The sequence below is a fragment of the Nymphalis io genome, chromosome Z (assembly GCF_905147045.1).
Source record: "Nymphalis io chromosome Z, ilAglIoxx1.1, whole genome shotgun sequence".
NCBI lineage: Eukaryota > Metazoa > Arthropoda > Insecta > Lepidoptera > Nymphalidae > Nymphalis > Nymphalis io.
In genome coordinates, this window is record NC_065918.1 from 15,854,307 (window position 1) to 15,868,151 (window position 13,845).

At 32.8% G+C, this 13,845-nt stretch overlaps 1 protein-coding gene across 4 annotated transcripts in view; it reads right to left on the reverse strand.

Annotated features, from left to right (window-relative positions):
• LOC126780479 (DENN domain-containing protein 1A) overlaps positions 1-13,845 on the reverse strand; it is a 31,919-nt gene that overhangs the window by 10,853 nt on the left and 7,221 nt on the right. For all 4 annotated transcript variants that reach the window (XR_007670507.1, XM_050505002.1, XM_050505003.1 and 1 more), the window contains exons 6-9: positions 13,350-13,451; positions 11,618-11,730; positions 5,254-5,362; positions 2,564-2,752 (exon numbers count right to left, since the gene is read on the reverse strand). Coding sequence is in view for 3 of the 4 variants with exons in the window: in XM_050505002.1 (XP_050360959.1) it covers positions 2,564-2,752; positions 5,254-5,362; positions 11,618-11,730; positions 13,350-13,451 (513 nt within the window). In the remaining variant the exon portion in view is untranslated. The remainder of the gene's footprint in view (positions 1-2,563; positions 2,753-5,253; positions 5,363-11,617; positions 11,731-13,349; positions 13,452-13,845) is intronic.

Sequence of the window (13,845 nt, forward strand, 5' to 3'; positions counted from 1 at the left end):
TCTGTTAAATCAATTTATTATGTAATATGGCAACACTATGAGAGGTTTTTGTACAAATTCTATTGAAATAAATAAGTTAAAATAATGTTAAATTAGCACTAGAGGACTGGCTGAGGCGGATTTTTTTTTTATTTCAGCAGGTTTTCAAAGCATACCCGCGTTGCTAAGCAGATTAATGGCCCAAGTCTAAATAATAAATATCAACTCGCAATAATTACAATAATTTTTGTCCAGAATAGACACTTGTATGGAGACAGAATACTTACATTATTTTATAAATGACAAACAATTAAATACATATAATAAAACGATAAGGTGTTTTTTTTCTGATTTGACTATGAACAACAAACATACGTACATTTCACAAATTATAATAAAATCGTATTTTTTTATTTTTATAATTCAATTAAATTAAACGCAATTTCGTAAACAGCATACAACAAAGTGTATCTGTGTTTAGAATTCTCTCAAATCTCAAAAAATACCTATAATTATTTAATTAGATTTTCTTTATACTGGATACACATACATGTACGGAATTTTATTATAGCAACGAGTTTTTTTTTAAAGAATTTTTCAAATATATAATATATGAGCTGTCCCGCTGGCTCAACGTGAGACTTAACACGGCGCGGGTGAGACTCTATCTCAGTATTACGATATGCGTTATTTGTCGTTAGCATTAATATTTTTTACATTTATATAATTATATATGTATATTTTAATATGTTTGTTACAAACAACGCGAAGCCTTTTAGTTAAAAACTAATACGAATCAAAGCTGATCATAGTTCATGGTTGCCGCGTTTTTTATTCGAATCTTCAACTAATGTTAATATTTATACGAAATATCGTTAAAAAATTAATCAAAGCAAACGATACAAGAAAACGAAGCAAACACTTTTAGGTATTAAAAAAAAACTATTTGCTTTGCTTTCGGACAATAAAATTGCCTAATTGTTATTTACATTTATTGAAATAATAATAATAATAATATGCGAAATATTATTATAAGTTATTCGTAGTCGATTTTTCTATAAACAGTAATTATATTATCGGTATGCGTATAAACATTATTATTTATATTATAATTAATTATATTATTTCTACGACCGATTTACTTAAACTTTGAACTTGGCAACCCAGACAGAATGCATTTTACATACCATTCAATTGAAAAATCACAAATCACATAACGATGCATATAATAATTATAAAACCTTTAATATTTCAGGCAATTTTGCTTTTATATATTATATATTAATGATATATCAATAGTTGTTTTTTTTTTAAAGTCTTTAATTTTCATACTTATGTTTGTAACTCGCTTAATGTAATGTATTGTTCTGGTTTCGGTACCAATAGCACTAAAAAAATGACATAAAAACTGTTGTTATTTATATTAAGAATTTAATTTTTCTAAGTTAAGTGAAAGTCACACTTAAAACATGCATTATGAACGTTCAAATTCTTTAAACAATATAGAAACAAAAACAAAGTCGATAAATTAATAAAATCCAAAAGAAATAAATTTATAATATAATAACGCAATGAATTTTATGTTTAATATGTTTTATTTCTTTAGAAACTTTGGTAGCTTTATATAAGAAGGTGATGCACGTTGATTAATTATTATATAAAATAGTTTCAAGAATTTTACAGGACAAGATATTGTTTGTAATGTATTTGAATTTTATACTTCGATTTTAATCACAACCCTTATAAAAAACTTTAAATTGAGTTAATTTAATGTATATATAAAACCATATATATAAAAATATATGACACGAATTATTATTGACTTCAATTTCACATGAATTTATAAGAAATTAGAAAATATATTATTTGGGTAACCAGTTAAAGTTGAGCTAACAGTAAAAAAGTAATATCATATGCACGACCCTGCTTGCCACGCCACGCTGCTCTAATGTTAGTTGGATATTAATAGTTAAGACACGACCATATTTATTTTAAAACAATTTACGAATTATATTAACCCATACTATTCAGATAATAAGTTGGCAACACTTGAGCAGTGTTTATATTTATTTTAATTTCAAACAAAATGAATGTTTCTCTTAGCAAATCAAGTTACATCCTATCCGTTACTTATTAAGTTTTTTTTTTAGTTAAAAATTTTAATTTTTAATAAATAAACATACATAAATATAACAAGCAATTAATTAAAATATATATTATAAATATTTAAAAGATAAAATTCATGCATAGTATAACCCAAAGTAATTAAATAAAATTTCATTCAGGGTATATGAACGTTAATAATAAAAAATTGTCATAAAAAATGAGTGCGAGTAACCGGATTCCTTTTCAGTTGTTCTTGGTAGAATCTGCATTGCGAAACGAAGTTTATCATTAGATTCGTTTTGTAATAAAACGACGATTCAAAACGAAGATGCTACATAAAAAAAAATTGCTTTATCTTAAAACGATCGCGTATTCAAAGTTGACCTAAAAAATAATATTTAACTAATAACTACGAAACAAATCAGCTGCATTTGTTACAAGACAATGAATACGAGACATTAACGGTCGCATAAGTCACCTTATCCTTGACGGTTTTGAAGAAGGCACCACCCTCCTTCTTGACGGTCTTTGCCCAGTCCCGGTATTGCTGTTTCAGCTTCTGACCGCTTCCGGTGCTAACTTTCTCTGCGTAGTTATTGCATTCAACTTCGAATTCGTCGTTGAAACCGCGCCCAGAGTTCAGTAACTCGAGCCTTTCGTCTATGAACTGTCGATGAAAATTACACATAGAATATTAGAAATCAAACAATTTACATTTATAGTAGTAAATTTTATACAGTAAACAAATATATTTTATTTAAATACGATCTCTCAAGACACAATTGTCTCAAATTAAGATCATGATGCTGCATTAAAATAACATAAATCCAAGTAATAAATTTAATCAATAGTTTTATTTGCACGAAAATATAAAAATTCGCACTGTGTTTTTTTAATTATTAATTTTTGTAATAATAATTAAATATAAAATTACCAGTAGTTGCACATTCGAGTCTCACAGACGGGCAAAGATCTTTTCTCATGAGTATAATTTAAGCAGCTTCAATACGACTCGATGGATACGAAAACTTATATCATACTGTGTTTTTCTTTACCACGAATAGGAACATCACGAAATTACAAATGACAGACATTTCAAGAACCGGATATTTATCTCTAAAAGACTATCTCGATAGAAAATTACTACGAACATCGGAAATAGAATACTTCATTACACAAACCAAAGTCCGTACCTTTGATAATGTATCCATGACACAATAATAGCTAATCAATAACGTAGCAAGTGAAAAATGAAAACAACACGTAAATGACCCACAGCTGGGTGCAGGCACCCCCCCCCCCTTCCGGAGCTGTTTCAGTCCGGTCTGGTAAACTTGTAGCAAAATATCAGACACATGTAGGATTGCTTCACTTTCATTTAAAAACACAAATTAAGCACACGATAATGAGTTCTCAATCGTCGAGTGATTCATTTATTTTTTAGTGAGCTCAGTGCAGGTCACCCTTCGGTTTTATCCATTAGCCAACAACTAGTCAAAGGTTTGTACATATAACTTCTATAAACCTTTATATGAATGAAATCGTCTAAATCCACTTATCTTAAGTGGGAAATAGTCATTCGTATCGACTGCTGCATCGCAACTACATTCACAAATGTATGTAACGTCATGTTTGTAGACATTCACACATGCAAAAATAACCAATTTAATGTGCTTTAAAAATATCCTTAGTATTTAACCGCTAATGGTTACAAAAACAAACTAAATAACTATTTTTATTTTAGTTAATATGCGGAGTCGTTTTTGAGCGCTTTAGAAATAATACAATATATTTGACTCTTTTTTTTTACTTTACAAAAGAAGGCCAGTGGTAAATATGAACTATTTTTTGCAATAAATGCGTATGTATATATGTGGTACCTAAGGCGTTATGTCCCCTGCGCATGCAATTAAGCCAGCTACACCCCTTAAACCGGATGCAATTCATTAACCGTTTGTCGGTATAATAATAATATCGAAAAGCCTTGCATTTGAAATCTTTGTTTTTTTATTTACGCTCAGTAAGCAATCTAAACATCTGATAAATGGGGGTAACCTATATACCTTTAAAACCTTGCGCCAATCACCAAGAATTATATCGCCAATGAGCAAAGATTTGTATAAATGTTTTGCGGTATAGAGGTTTAGGTTAAGGACTCAATGTAATTATTTGATAATAATGATATACTAATAATAGACAATTGACAAGAGGCGATAAAAAGAGAGTAAAAGTTAAATTTTGTCTGTATGTACACGCTAATCTCCGAAACTACTGAACGGATTTTCTTGCGGTTTTAACAGGTGGATTAAACTCACTTTGAAGCGACATTTAGGTTTTGTTTCATTAAAATCGATTGACAGTGAAAATATTATCGTCATTTATAAATAATTTTAAATTCGTCTTCTATCTATAAATATAATAAAACAGTAGTAACCGTGTGCCTGTACATTGAATACATTTAACAAAAAGTGAGAGTTTGCGATAAAAAATGAGTTACAGAAAGCGACATTTTATTTAATATATCGTAATAAAAGCTGATATCGCGGACACCAGCTAACCCTATTAATAATATTAAGATGCTTATCAGAACACGCGAATCTTAACCGATGATTGGGGATTCAAGCCCCTTTGAGCACCTCTAAAATTTGATTTACATAATTTGTATTTATAATTCATTTTGTAATCGAAGATGGCAGAAAGCGTGCTTGTTTCGAAAGAAACTTTCTCAAATGTGTACATATATAAATAGCAGCGTGGCGGTATAAATACTAAACCGACCTAAGAGGATAGGGTCTTTAGCCCAGCTGTGGGACATGTAAAGTAACAACTTCACCCTAAAACTGTACATCGATATATCGAAACATTGCTCATTGGCAGTAAAAATATTGAAAAGAGTCAGATCTCTGAAACTAACATCCTGTAAGAATTAATTACGCAGTGACTTATGAATTCCGTTTGAAGAGCTGCTAGTATTAGAAGTATTTTGTTCATTATCCATATTAAAATACCCTGATACTATATAATTATCAAAAAAATGTTTTAAAAATAACATAGAAAGGATAGTTTTGAAATAATTCGCTGATACATTATAAATCGCTTTTGCAATCGTACAATCACTTGCCCAGCAGTGAGGGTTCATTTTACATAGATATTTTGTAAACATCTCACCTGCTGGAATATCTGCGATTGGAGTATCTTCCGCAGAAACGGCTGCATATTTTTTCTCGTCCGCACAAACGCTTCTGGATTGAAAGTTATTAATTGACCCTTCTCGATCCTGAAACAGAAATTAATAATTTAAAAAAATGTTACATATTTTTTCAAATTCACCATAAGTTTTGTTATTTCGTTACTCGATTTACTATAATTTCGTTCCAAGTTTTACTAAAAATATCCCTTAAGCACGTCGATCACTCGTCCAGTGCGTAGTGGCAGGTCGAGAAATCACGAAGCAATTGACACAATACCCAGTACTGCAAGGGGTTAAATAGAGTAAGCACTCAGGACTTATTTGTTCATAACACGATTGAATAACGATCGCTATAATTTTAAAATACGTTGTTGCGTTGCATCGCGTTACATGACGAGAAAGTTTTTATTTTTTGATATATTGATTTCATATCAAAATATTAAATTAAACGTAACTTTTAATCCTACCAAGAAAGGTGTTTGTTTATCATTAATCAATTTGTTTAATTATTAATGCACAATCAGTACATAATATGCTGAATAATACATAACATAATGAATATATGTATTAATGATAATATAAAAATCCTAGCTTCGCGGCTTAGCCCGCTCGCTGGAAGTGTTAGGTGGCCCATGTCTTTTTCTGTACACTGACAACTTGTATGTAAAATTTCATGATGCGGTTGAATAGTTAAGACGTGAAAGCTAACAAACAAAGAAACTACCAAGCACACTTTCGCATTTATAATATTACTAACGATAGTTAGCCGTAGTCTAAGTTAAAGGTCGCGTCAGTTGTGCATTGTAGAAATGATTAATGTTTGAGAAACTTTATGGTATATAATATTATTATCTTAACTTTACAGTGAATCGGTTTTAAAACTTAACAGTGAAATTTTTATACTTTTCTGGATGTATTAGTTAGTCTTCACAACCAACGATTTAATCATGGCTAACCTTTTTAAGCATTCATTTATACAAAGGTTTCCGAGTAATATAATTATATTAAATTTGTTTGTCGGAGTCGGAGAATTACATGAGTTTGTTGTTGAATATTGAACAAAAATCGCAGGGGAGTTAAATTTCTACGGTGATTCTATAATTCCCCAGTGAAATATAAAAACACTATCAAAGTATAATACCAGTGATTGTACATATTTAAAAATAAAACATTAAAATTTAAATGGACATTGACAAGTGTTAATATGCAAAGACCGACAACCAATTAACTATCAATAAGTTTAATGATATGTTTTATTTTCTGAGACACAAAACAAAGTACATTGTCACGATACAATATCTCGAATCGAATTTACGTATCGATTTAACTTGATGAGCTTACGTCGTCTGTCAAGTCATCAGCTTGATGGTACTTATTGTATTGTCATTCGAATTATATGTACTTGCAATATGACTTTGTGCAGCCTGGGTAGAGACCACGCACTCAACAATTATTCTACCGCTAAACTCTGTAAGTGCCTGTGAATGTCCCACTGCTGGGCTAAGGCCTCCTCCCTTTTTGAGGAGAAGGTTTGGAACTTATTCTACTCGTCTGTGTAGGTACCACCCACTCATCAGATATTCTACCGCAAAACAGCTGTACTTGGTATTGTTGTGTTCCGGTTTGAAGGGTGAGTGAGCCAGTGTAATTACAGGCACAAGAGACATAACATCTCAGTTCCCAAGGCTGGTGACGCATTCGTGATGTAAGCAATGATTATTAGAACATTTCTTACAATATCGATGTCTATGGGCGTTGGTAACCACTTACCATCAGGTGGCCGACATGCTCGTCCGCCCACCTATTGAATAAAAAAAAATCATATATCGAAATAAATTATATTCATATACCAATAGCAGTTTACAAGCACTGTTTTATTAGATAAATTAAACACCTGTAACGATAGAACCGGCTCGAAATGTAGATCCTATTTTAATATGACACAATTATAATATAAAAATATAATGTAAAATTATATATATTAATAGTATAATTAAAGTCGAAATGGCCCAGTGGTAAGAACGCGTGAATCTTAACCGATGATCGTGGGTTCAAACCCGGGCGAGCGCCACTGAATTTTCATGCGCTTAATTTGTGATTATAATTCGTGAAGGAAAACATCGTGAGGTAACCTACATGTGTCTAATTTCACTGAAATTCTGCCACGTGTATTCCATCAACCCGCATTGGAGCACCGTGGTGGAATAAGGTTCAAACCTTCTCCTCAAAAAGGGAGAGGAGGCCTTAGCCCAGCAGTGGGACATTCACAGGCTGTTACTGTATAATATATATTACGTTAGATAGTTATTAACAAAAGCCAAATAACAAAATGCAAAGTTCACAACGTGAATGTAATATTGATATAGTTGAAAATGAAACAAAAAATCGTACCAGGACACCCATCATCTCACCTTATATATGAGTACATATCAGTAATATGTACGAGGTACATAGAAATAGATACATGCATTATTACCAGTGGTAACAAGTACTTGAGTCAATAAGGGAACTATTTTATGCAATCAAAACATTATCAAGCGAGTTAGTTGTTTCCTGGTGTTGAACACTCCGAACAGTTATATGACATAGGTAATACGATTGGTTTAATAGTTTTAAATTCTAATTTCAAAATACCCAACCACGAAGTTTGATGATAAGAAGACGTTCTAGGTTCATTGAATAAAGTATATTCAAGTACGAATCATTGGGGGGATATGCCATAATCGCCACGCTTGGCAGACGGGTTGGCGATCGCAGTAAGTTAGTCATAGTGCTCAGAGAGACGCTGCTGCCCGTTCTCTGGTGTATATTCCCTCGGGTCGACTTCTACGACCCCCCCACGGGATGAGATGGGGTGGTGATATTCGTCGCCGTCACCTTCACTCCTTCCTTCAATCATTGGGGGAGGCCTTTGTCCAGCAGTGGACGTCTTTCGGCTGATATGATGATGATGATGATATTCAAGTAGACTTCGATTAGAAATATTCGGAATTTAGATTTTATTTTTTATATTTAGAATTTAGATATTAGATTGTTTTTTTAATTAAATTACACACTGTCCAAAAATTATGTTAACGAAACAGCACGATGGTACGTTTTGCTACTGTTTATGTTTCCTTATTATAACTAAATTATGTATATAACCTACTTATATTTTTATATTTAATCACTGTTTGTGTAATTGTTTTCATATATGTCTTAACATTTACCGATTTTTGTAAGTACGAATATATCACGATCACGTATGGATCTCGATGAATTTGAAATCCTTTACTGATTTAAAAAACTTTCATTTTTGACAAAAAAAAAATTAGCCGCGCATTTGGAAAGCAAGACTTGAATATCTTTAAACTATCCTAAGGATTATTGCGGGTGATATGGGCGGCTACGTGATGAGGCGGATGATCCAGAGGTCTATGTGATGCTCTTGTTCACGTGCCTCATACGCGATCAATTTAATTTCCTATTTTATTTTATCTCAATATGTGTATTATTTGCTCTTTTTTTATGTCATATAATTGACTCATTTTTAATTCTTATATATTTAAATATTTTAATTATTATTATTTTTGTGATTGTGATTGTGATTCTAATTATTAATGTATATAATGTTATGTTTAATTATCATGTACCAAAAGTATGGGCCTTGTTGCCCGAGAAATAAAGATATTATTATTATTATTATTTAAAATAATACATAATTACTTAAATTGTATGACATTTTGAGTCTAAAGCATTATTCCATATCTCTAGAAAAACTGCTATTTAAGTTTCATGTGTAATTTAACATAACTTATTTATTATAAATTTAAGACATTCCTTTCGAAGGGAACTGATAAACAAACATTAGACGACCAACGATATCGGGCCGATTCAAGTTCAAAGTTGTTTTTTTTTTCTTTATTCCTCTATTAATAGGTAAATGTATTAATAACTTGTTCCTAGCTATTCGTCTGATTGAGCTTGGCAGATTGGTGCAGCAGAAAATTGGTGCACCAGCCGATAGTATCGATAATATTGATTATATTTTGGATTATAAATTACATGCGGCGTGCACAAAATCGCCGACATGTATATTTAAAAAATAAAATATACATCGGCGCAAAGCTGATAACCTACTATGAAACAAGAATAATTGATTTGATTATTTTAAAATTATTATAATCTGCATTTTAGAAAAAGGGCTTATCTCTTATTGTAATTTCAATACTTAATTTATTAACACGTGCGTATACAACGAACCGTATAAATACGGCCGCACTATCGACGCTGGGCATTACTTAAAAAAAAAATCGGATTTTTTTTCAAAAATATCACGGGGATTAACCCTTCTTTATATATAGTTATTACTTTTCATAAATCTACCGTAACAGATTACATTTCGAAAATTGAATTTCCTGTAAAAACTATTTCATTGGTTGTTTCGATTATGTTTTAGTTTAAATGTATGTGATAGGCATTGCTCTCGTTTGGGTATACTCATCACTTTTAATACATAATTATTGCTGTAATCTGGTTTGAAGGTTGAGTATGACAGTGTAACTACAGGCACAAGGGCAAGCTTCTTAGTTCCCAAGGTCGGTGGCGCATTAACAATGTAAGGAATGGTTAATATTTCTTACTGTGTTAATGCCTATGGGAGATAGTGACCCTTTATTGCCAGACTTGCTTCCTCGTTTCTGATACGCACCACCAAGGTCTGGAATACTCTCCCGACCTCCGTTTTCCCCACCACCTACAATATGGGTAACTTCAAGTCTAGAGTGAATAGGCATCTTATAGGCAAGCGCGCTCCATCTTAGACTGTATCTCACTTTCCAACAGGTGTGATAACAGCCAAGCGCTAGACTATACATTTAATAAAAAAAAGCCTGACTACCAATTTTAAATAAAAAACGAATGTAATATTGTTGATGTTTATCTATGACATAAAGCGGTCCGCGGTCACAATCAAACACGAGAGGGCAGGATGATTAACTGCAATACTAAATGCAATTATCTTATAAAATACTTTATACACAAAAAAAAAACAGTAAACATAATATACAATCAAACTTGTAAATACAAACTGTTCGTATTATAGACGAATTAATATTGCATAGCTGACTTCATTTTTAGTATTACTATGTAAATCTAATATTATAAATGCGGAAGTAACTCTGTTACGCCTTCACGCCTAAACCAATAAACTGATTCTGATGCAATTTAATATGTAACAAGCTTGGACCCTTTTTTTAACGCTGGAAAAACGCGTTACGCGTTTCCCCCACGGCAACAGTGGGGGGGGGGGGTGTTTGTGGGCTCGCCGGTGTCCAAGGTGCCTCCGACCATCGGAATACCTACTGAAAAATCAGCGGTACCTTTTCCGTCTGGACGAGGAGCGCCACGGGATCGCTTTCGCATGCTACCGTGACGCTCTGACAAACAAGCTTGAACCCTAAGGTATGAAAAAGGCTACTTTTTATACCTAGATAATACTTGCACACCGACGCTCGCGCTAAGGAAGATCGATTTAAGTCACAACCCGAGATTTGGTCAGCTCCTGAAGCACCGCGGCGTCTTTTTTTACGGCAATTTTCAATTTTGTTTTTAATTCATATGATTTCTTTAGCGTTTATGATTATTATTTATATATAACTTTACTTGAAAAACGTTCAATTAAGATTCTATCTAAATAGATTAATTGAGAATGTTTTTAACTAATTCCACCACGCTGCTCCAATGCGGGTTGGTGAAATACACACGTGGCAGAATTTCAGTGAAATTAGACACATGCAGGTTTCCTCACGATGTTTTCCTTCACCGTATAGCACGAGATGAATTATAATCACAAATTAAGCACACGAAAATTCAGTGGTGCTTGCCCGGGTTTGAACCCACGATCATCGATTAAGATTCACGCGTTTAGTAAGGATATATGTAATAATACAATGTAATATATATGTTCAACTTCGAGAAATCTTCAATTACTAAAAAACATATTTTTTTAATGAAAGCGCTTAATTAGCAGCTTTGCTATTTTGTAAGAATGTAAGAACTCATATTCTATTTTGATGCGTAATGTTATAATGATAACGGTCAGTGTCGCATATCACTTTCGGAAATTTCCGTTCACCGGCGTTCTTTCTAATCTAAAAAATATTCCGTTTTCTGCGGCGAATGTCGAGTTCGTTCTTACAGGTTAGCCTTACACAATATTGGAGTTTTATTTGTCGTATATTTTTGCTTTAGTTTCGTTTTACTTTCATTAGTGTGAATTAAGCGTATTAGCCTAATACTGCCGTAAGTTTCCGTCGTTTTATGTATATAAATAAATAATAATATTCATATAAATATAATTACCTGATGGCATCTCTGTAACCGCCGATCAAACATACCAGCGCGCGTAGGAACGCCCTCGACACAGCGTCACCGAGTGCATTTTTATCACTTAAAGCCTTTTTTAAACTCGCTACCTAAAACAGAAATACTTTATTATTTCATAAAGTTAAGTTTTATTGAGTAAACCATAAGTAAGTAAGCTGACTTCGTCCGTTCATAACACAATTAAAAAAATGATAATTACTTTTTTTATATAAAATTGGTAGGCGAACGGACAAACCACATTATGGTAAATGGTCACCATCGCCCATATACAACGGCACTAAGAAATATTAACCATCTGTGACATAGTCAATGCGCCACCGACCTTGGAAACAAAGATGTTATGTCCCTTGAGCCTGTAATTACACTGGCATAATTACCCTTTAAAACGGGACAGAACAATACCCAGTACTGCTGTTTTGCGGTATAATATCTGATGAGTGGGTGGTACCTACCCAGACGAGCCAAAGCTCTACCACTACCAAAGGTTATGTCCCTTGTGCCTGTGGTTACACTGGCTCTTCAGATCCGTACACAACAATACTGAGTATTGCTGTTTGGCGGTAGAATATCTGCTGAGTAAGCGGTACTTACGCAGACGGACTTAAACAAAGCCAAAAAAGAAAAAAAAGAAATACTGTATATTGCGTAGCTTAAATACAATGACGATTTAAAAAGTAGATAAAATCTGCATGGAAGTTTTTTTCCGTTTTGAAGTTAAGAATATGGAAATGAGTGCTTAAGAATCTGTCAATAAATAATGGCATTGCATCACCGTTTTTAGAAAATTCAAACCCCTTAGCGGAGTTTTTTCATATATATTGTGATGATAAGTAGTCACCAACTCCCATAGGCATTGTAAGAAATGTTAACCTTCCCTTACATCGCCAATGCGCCACCAACCTTGGGAACTAAGATGTTGTGCCTCTAAAAGCACTGGCTCACTCAAACCGGAACACAACAATACCAAGTACTGCTGCTTTGCGGTAGAATATCTAATGAGAGGATGACGAGCTTGCACAAAGCCCTAACACCAGTGAAAAATAAGTTAGGTTCAAGTTGGCATATTAATTTGTCTTTATTAAGCAAAAAAATACTTAATTTTTTTGTTTAGGCTTCAGTTTAAAATTAAAGACAGCTAGCTATGTCATTATTTTTAGTAATTTTCCCTTCACTTAAACTTATATACGGAAGTTCATCATTATTGTATTTAAAAAAATGAAATTTTTATTTTCCTTGTACGTAATACATCTCTCAAACATGAATTACCATTTGAGAAAAGCTAGATGGTTCCTTATGCAACACGGCTATAATCCATATCACTGCTCATAATGTTACAGAATGTTACCGAAATTATATCCAAGTATTTTCCTATAAATAGGTATTTAATTAATAATATCATTCGTTAGTAGCTAACGATAGAAATGTTATTATTGTGAAAATCTTCGCCAATTCGAAGTGACATCGTCCATTCGGTTCGGACTTGTCAGGAATGCTTTCTCACAGAGTTTTAACATTAGTTCTATGCGCCTATTGCGAGTTTTCTTACTTATGCGATAGCGTTCACGTTAAATGCGATTTGTATGTAATTCTGGTTATTGTCACTAGATGGCGCTATTTTCATTCAATAATCGAAAGAGTAAAAAAAACTCGCACTAGGCACACTGGTATCCTTCAAACATACAACGGGACGGAGACATTAAAATCTTACCATATCTTGGGGAAGACTGTCTAGGTCGTGAAATGGAGATTTCAGTTCATTTGCGTCTACATCTAGTACAACCACGTCCCCCACTTCGGACATCCGAACTGTCTGAAATTGAAAAGCATAATTTTACACAATTGAAGTATAAAACGAAACATTACAAAATTTAACATTTCTATCACAAACATTTTTTCATAAATAAATATTAAATATTTGTTAAATTCTCATCTTTGTTAATAATTCATCTCTTTTTTTATATAGAATAGGAAGGCGGACGAGCATATGGGCCACCTGATGGTAAGTGGTCACCAACGCCCATAGAAATTGGCATTGTAAGAAATGATAGCCATCACCAATGCGCCACCAACCTTGGCACTAAGATGTTATGTCCCTTGTGACTATATTTACACTGGCTCACTCACTCTTCAAACCGGAACACAACAATACCAAGTTTTACATCTCAAAATCGACGGTAAACAAAACATCGATTAGCTTAAAAGTA